Genomic DNA, 6,880 nt, shown 5'->3' with positions numbered 1-6,880 from the left:
GCCGCAACTTTGTTGTACTTCTCTTCACTAATCTGATCTTGATTGAAACGCTCAACCACTTGAACTCCCTTTAATGGCCAGCGAGTTCTTGCATCCTCCCAACGCAAGGCTTGTAAAAATCTTCTCCCGAAGATTATAAACGTTGTGTTCAAATTACAATGTGTATTCACTCATGTATGTGGTATAAACTCACCACAAAAAACTAAACACTCATATTTCTACAAGATCACGTGAATACTATGATCTTGAATACAAATAAGAAACTCTCACAAATATTACAATACACTCACAAATTACGCACAAAAGAGTTCACTTTTTTCACTCCCTTTAGAGCCCTATTTATAGAGTCATTTTTCGTGCTCATAAAGGCTGAGAAAAAATTCTTCTAATAAAGGCAAGAATAATTGAAGATATTCTTTATTGATGAAGAGTTGCGTTTTTTAGAAGATGCTGATCCGACAGATACGATTTTGGTGGAGACAGCTCAGACCAATGTCAGATAAAAAACAAGCTCAAAAAGGAAACAACAATTAATGATATTAAGGATCCTGTTTCCAGTTTATTAATTCTTGAGCTGCACGAAAATATGTAAACAAATAATCCAGAAATGACTTTGGGTAAGTACTGAATATTTGCAATATAAAACTTCTCTTTATAAACAAATTGGGACAATATAAAGCTAAATAACACTACAAGAAAAAACAGTATTCATAACACTTAAAACCTGCTAACTGGGACTATTGATAACACTTCTGAAAATGCTAACATAGCCCCTGTTATTAAAAGTCCAGTCTTTTCTATAACAGTTTTTGAATGTTATGTTCGGTGTTATCTTAAACTATTCTATAACACATTTTTAGGTGCTATAATATTCAAATAATAACATTTAGATAGAGTTTTTGGTTATAAATTTGAAGTTTAATCTTGTACTTTTTTCATAACACTTTTCAACTATTACATTTAATTATTTTGATAGCATTTTTAGTTTGTTATATTATATAAATCATAACGATTTGTTTCGCTTATAATATATTTTTAAATCGTAACATATAGTAATAAAATTTTGTTACTTTAGTGTGGATAATATATTTTAAATTTTATTTTAATAAGTATACTTATATGGTTTGTTTTTAATTAAAAGATCTTCATTATTGTATTTTGATAAAAAAAACAAAATTAATCATAAAATGTAATTCTCAATAAATTGATAAACCATAAGTATTACATTAAAAAATAACTAATTCAAACCATGAATGTGTCTACTTCATAAGATATTAGTTCTAACTTAAGTTTGAAAGCATAACATAATAAAGTTTTATAATCTTGAACATTTTTTACTTCAAACTATAGTTTGGATGATGTTGTTGCTGCTGCTAATGCTATTGTTGCTGTTGTTGTAGCTGTTCTTCAGATTGTTGTGCTTGACTATGAACCCCAGATGGCGTACTAGTTTCCTTTGAGGGAACTTGTTCAAACTCTCTGAAAAATAAATAGAGAAAGATAAGCAGTCAGGTTTGGAGAGCTAATGCCACAAACCTAACATACAATTAGCCCCATTTAAATCATTACTGACTATAATCAACATGAACAAAACAGAATTCAGAAATCCAAATATAAATAAGCATAATAGAAAACAAAATGAAGATTCAAACAAAGCTTGGGAACAACTGCAAGATGAAAACTAAAATAAATAAATAATATAACAAGTGAATGCAAAGCCAATCCCATAACTATCATATAAACTATAACTTACCAAAGCTATAAATAAGAAAAGAGAATACAATGCAAATAAAATCAAACTTGTCAAACAACTTGCTGCCATTAAGAGAATACAGTGAATGTATATCAATATGTTTCAGTATATTTGTATTTTACTGTTTTAACAAGTTAATAATGAGTTCATACAACCCTGTAAAGATAAGGCAGTAGAAGAGGTATAGAAGAAATTTCTGCTTGAGTTTCACATACAATAAATTCAATATTCTAACACTTAAATTGTGTCTGAAGTTAGCATAATATTATAACAAAAATAAAAGTAAGAGAAGTAATAAAATAGAATAACAAATTTAAGAAACATGAAAAATTTAAATTCTCATTTCACAGACAAAAGGATCTCTAGCTCTCATATTATGTCATGGTGCATCTAACCTTGTAAGAACCTTAGGAACTCCACTAGTATCCCTTGTTATCTGCAAACACCAATATAAAGGTTCAGGACATAGTTGGTACATACCCTTTCAGATATTTCAAAATCTAATGCAGGCATAAGCCTTTAGTTTGATGATATGGTTGAAAATGTTTTACATTTCAGCATCCTTATTATGATCTTTAATATGTACACACCACTCAGATCAAAGACTCATCAAAACCAAAGAAAGTTAAAAAAAAAAAGCTAGAAATATTTTCTAACTACATGAAAGAAGAAGAAATCAGATCCCTACAGTGAAGATAGCAATTGATTATAGGTGCTAACTCAAATTTTAATTTTTTGGTATTAATACAGCAGAAAAGTAAGCTTAGCCAAAAAAAAAAGGAGAAAGAAAGAAAGAAAAAAAAAAGGAGTTATAACATTACAAAAAAAGGCAATGAGCAAAGGCAGGTCAAGTATTTAATAGAGGTTAGTGAAAAAGCTTCTCACTTTAGGGTGGGCACTATTAGGATTGCAGGGACTTGAGCACCATAAGATATTGTGTTTAAAATTACCAAAATAACAATTTAGTAAATGTTTTTTTTCCTCATTGGTGGTAGGTATTGTAAGGAAACTTAGTGACTGAATGAATAGAATCAATTCTCATTAATGAAGTAATGATACAAAAGAGTATATATACAGAAAAGACCAAAACTAATAAGGTAACTAATCTACAAAATAACAATAATTAGTTACAATGAACAACTAACTAACCAAAACAGTTAGTAGCTGTAAAAATTGGCCTAACAGGTACCACATTTTAATGATCTTTTGAATCTTTCTAGGTAATATTATAATGATCAAGTGTCATCAAAGGTGAGTACAAAAAGTATCCTAAGCAGTCAACACTTAATGATCCTTTGGCAAATTTATCATGACAACATAAAAGCTACAAGTTATACTATTATAATAATTAGTTTTTCAAAATTGATAAATCAAATCAATAAAATTACTCATAAGCAAAGGAGATTGCATAGCAAAAAGAGATTGAGGCATAGAGAATATTTCAACAATTTACGCTAGCAGCAATTTATTGTTTCAACAATTTACTAGTTGCTTCATTAACATAGATATGAATATAGTAGACAATTTTATAGAGAGAGCTACAATTATAATATGAGATTAAGATTCAGATTTTACCCAAAATTGCAGAAAAAAAAAAAAGATGAGACTTGGATTTCTAGAGAAAATCTAAAATGACAGAGAGAGGCTCAAATTTTACACCTTAAACATGAAATGTTGAAATGAGATAGATAAATGCTTCAATACAAGGGAAATGAGATAGGCATGCCATTGCACACACTGATAATGATAAATGAAACCTCAATCAGAATTAGTGTATAAGAACTAGACTAGATCAGTAAGTTTAGACAACATTAAAGCACTCTTTTGGATTAAGGTTGTTGTTGTTCAACAATATAAATAACATCAAAGCAATACTACTTCCCTTTTATAACACGTAATAAAGTCAGAGAGAAACTAACATCAACATCAGATAAATGCCCTGCCATTATTCGCAAAGGTTGTATTCTTTCCATAGACCATGTCCTTGCTGTCCGGTCGTGTGATGCACTAGCAAAATAGTGTCCTACAGGACTATACTGCTCCGAGAATTCATAACCAAAGAAGTTAATATATAACATTAAAATCATTACTAAGGAAAGATGACCATTATTTAATGTGGTGAAGGGAAAGAGAAGAGACAAAGTAAAGAAATCAAAACAATTGTATGGCAGAAAATAGTAATAACACAAGTAATTGAATAGGTACAAAAGTAAAACCAATACCCCTAATATCGCTTTTTTTTTTTAACTTGAATTTAAAGAAGCAAATTCTTTTTTAGAGAAAAAAAAAGTAAAGTAGAGGAAAATCTAAAATTCTATAACACCTTATTGAATATATTTATAAAAGTTATAAATTTTAGAAAATTGCACTAAATTTAACTTTCATTTTTTTCTCACAAAAAAATCTCAATTTTTATTTGAATCCAAACAAGAGAGAAAAAAAAAATCTTTTGGATTTTCTTTTTTCCATCCTAGAATCCAAATTCCAAATAGAGGGCAAATGTTTAAGTGGCCAAGAAAGGAAACTAAAAAGGAGAATGCACACACACACACATATATATATTGGCCACTCATTTCATGTCAAATCAACAGCAGAGGTGCAAAAGAACTGCTAATATGAACAATTTACAACTGAAAATGATGAGATATACCTGTACATCCCATACTGGGTAATTATGACCCTTGTAGCAAACAAGATTTGCATTTAGTTCAGTGCTCCATAACCGAACTGCACGAAAACAATGTAATTCTTTCATAAACAAAACAAAGAGGGAAAGAGGGAGAGAGAATAGATGACTGTACTTGTTGAATCGGCTGAAGAGGAAAGTATAAAATCTCCCATAGGACTAAAAGAAGCTGAATAAACTGGTCCTGAGTGCCCCTGAAATAAGGTATAGGGTCTTTTTCCTCCATTTGAACCAAACTCATTTGGATTTGCATCATCGTCACCCTACAAAACAGCTGATAGCAGCAGTATTTTAAAAATAAGATCTGCTTTGACCAAAATACAGAATACAGAGCAAACAAAACATACTTGTCAACAAACTAACATAGCTTTAATAAACCTAAAGAGATATTACCATCCTTAACTAGCTTTTAACTCCATGACTGCCAGTAAATTTTTAACCAAATGTTTGTTGCACTTACAGCCGAAAAAACCTAGCAATTTATGAAGGCTTAAATTGTGTGTCTATATATCCTAGACTAATTTATACACTGTAAAACACGTGCATATCTTTTTTTTAACTTTGATTTATGTACAAGAATATCTCAACACAGTAGAAACAGAGGATTGACTTACAACCAACAGCTTGTTGCCCAAGCTTTGCCATATCCCAAATCTGCACAATGTGTACCAAATTTAGTAGAAAACACAAACAATTGACATGTCACATGCAACGAAAATGTAATCAAGAACAAACCTTCAGCGATAAATCTGAAAATCCAGCAGCAACCAATGACCCGTCAGGGGGTATAGTTGAACAGTTTAAACTAGAAAAAGATAAACAAGGAAGATAAGAAATTGAGAAATTTTTTTTTACTAAAACAGAAAGATAATGTTGAACCGAAAAAAAATCGAAGACAATACCCATTATGTGCATTGATAAATGTATAAAAACTAACGGATGGCAGAGCAACACTTCTCAGCTGTACACGGTTTCTCAAGTCATCAAGTATAAACTGCTCAACCTCTACTGAACTGAAGCAACAAAATAAAAGATTAATCAAATAACCTAGATCAAAAGTTAACATTACAAAAACAGTGGTAGATTTCCCTTTTTTTAACTAGTTCAGATTAAAATATTTTCAAAGGTTTCCTTACCAAAATTTATTTTCATTAGTTCCAATGAGAATTGTTTGGAAGCACATGCTATGAAAGAAAGTTGTATATCCTTATCTAGTAAAATTTTAGAACTCTTTTCAAGTCCCGCATAGAATTATGTTGCATTAAACTTCCAAGATTTAGAATATTAACTGCTATAAAAAATACAAACCATTGTACCTTATTTGGATAATGAACTCCACTTGGTGGTCTAGGAATGTGTACATGGAAGGCTGGACACTTGTAGAACACTGACCTAAATAAACAGAAACAAAGATTTATCAAATATGATAGCAAAGATTCTCATTTGTATACGTCCAGACGTGATGAGGAAGTAACATGCAACTTACAAGACTTTATTATCAGCAATCATATCCATGCCACTAATTGGTGAATCTATTTCCGCAGGCTGCACTGGTCTATTAGAAACAAAAATGTAACCATTCATCCCACCACTGCAAGATTATGGATATACAGCAAGGTTAGCACTAAAATTATGAAAAGCTCGCACGAAAGAACTAATTCAAAATTGCTTGTCATCTTGTAAAAATGACTTCTGATTTAGAGAAAAGATTTTTCATGTTCACAGAATATACTGGATGTCTATGTGGAAACCTCAGAAGACAAAACCCAATTTGTTCCTCTGACTCTCCTCATCCTACATACAGAGATACCCAATAAGAAACCTCAGAAGACAAAACCCATCACATACTTATATAGGAAAATAAAATGAGAAAGTGGTGAAATAGTTAACTTTATACGGTTATAATCCTAACAGGTAAGCACCTTTCTTTTTATATGGCACTTGATGACCTAGATTAGTTCGTAAAGAAACAATAGTGTTGCAATTTAAAAGAATACCGTCAATGTGTTTTCTACTCTGGCAACTTCTGAGAGAAGGCTGGTTTCTTCGATAAATGGAAGTTTGCAGATAGCCTGAGTTCCAAGCAATACAAAGTCATCGAATTGTTAGCACAAGTTCAACCTATAGAATTGCCATTTATGAAACTAAAATATATTTTAACTCAAAAATATACATTTTAAGATGATTAAAGAAAACAGTTTTCAAAAATAGGTAAAAAGCAAAAATTGTTTCTTATACCTTTAGCCTTTTACAGGTAAAAAAAGGTCAAAGGCAAAAGGTATAGAAAATAGTTTCAAAAATGGGCAAAAGAACTGTTTTCTATAAACATCTTAAAAAGGAATAAACAAACAAGAACATATTAACAGAGGCATCTTATCAAAGTAGTTCCCTATCAGTGATGTAATCAACCACCACTTCACCATATATACATGAATTGAACA

General features: G+C 30.7%; 1 protein-coding gene across 1 annotated transcript; it reads right to left on the bottom strand.

Annotated features, from left to right (window-relative positions):
* Window positions 1–562: 562 nt before the first annotated feature.
* Window positions 563–5,378, bottom strand: LOC133800273 (transcription initiation factor TFIID subunit 5-like). The gene is made up of 9 exons (XM_062238230.1): window positions 5,342–5,378; window positions 5,175–5,244; window positions 5,054–5,093; window positions 4,555–4,713; window positions 4,404–4,480; window positions 3,673–3,789; window positions 2,149–2,189; window positions 1,434–1,479; window positions 563–574 (listed from the first exon to the last, which is right to left on the bottom strand). Exons 4-9 carry the CDS (start codon window positions 4,592–4,594, stop codon window positions 563–565), a joined length of 333 nt encoding a protein of 110 aa, XP_062094214.1. The 5' UTR covers window positions 4,595–4,713; window positions 5,054–5,093; window positions 5,175–5,244; window positions 5,342–5,378.
* Between the last annotated feature and the right edge of the window lie 1,502 nt (window positions 5,379–6,880).

This window comes from Humulus lupulus, chromosome 9, assembly GCF_963169125.1.
Source record: "Humulus lupulus chromosome 9, drHumLupu1.1, whole genome shotgun sequence".
NCBI classification, from domain to species: Eukaryota; Viridiplantae; Streptophyta; class Magnoliopsida; order Rosales; family Cannabaceae; genus Humulus; species Humulus lupulus.
This window is presented reverse-complemented; position numbering and strand designations above follow the sequence as displayed.

What these genes read in the sequence shown, in the direction of transcription:
- LOC133800273 (XM_062238230.1), bottom strand. Translation starts at nt 4,594, where the DNA reads ATGGGAGATTTTATACTTTCCTCTTCAGCCGATTCAACAA. An exon ending in CTCTTCAGCCGATTCAACAA is followed by an intron (nt 4,481 to 4,554) that starts GTACAGTCATCT and finishes GTTTTCGTGCAG; the next exon opens with TTCGGTTATGGAGCACTGAA. An exon ending in ACCCAGTATGGGATGTACAG is followed by an intron (nt 3,790 to 4,403) that starts GTATATCTCATC and finishes TTCTCGGAGCAG; the next exon opens with TATAGTCCTGTAGGACACTA.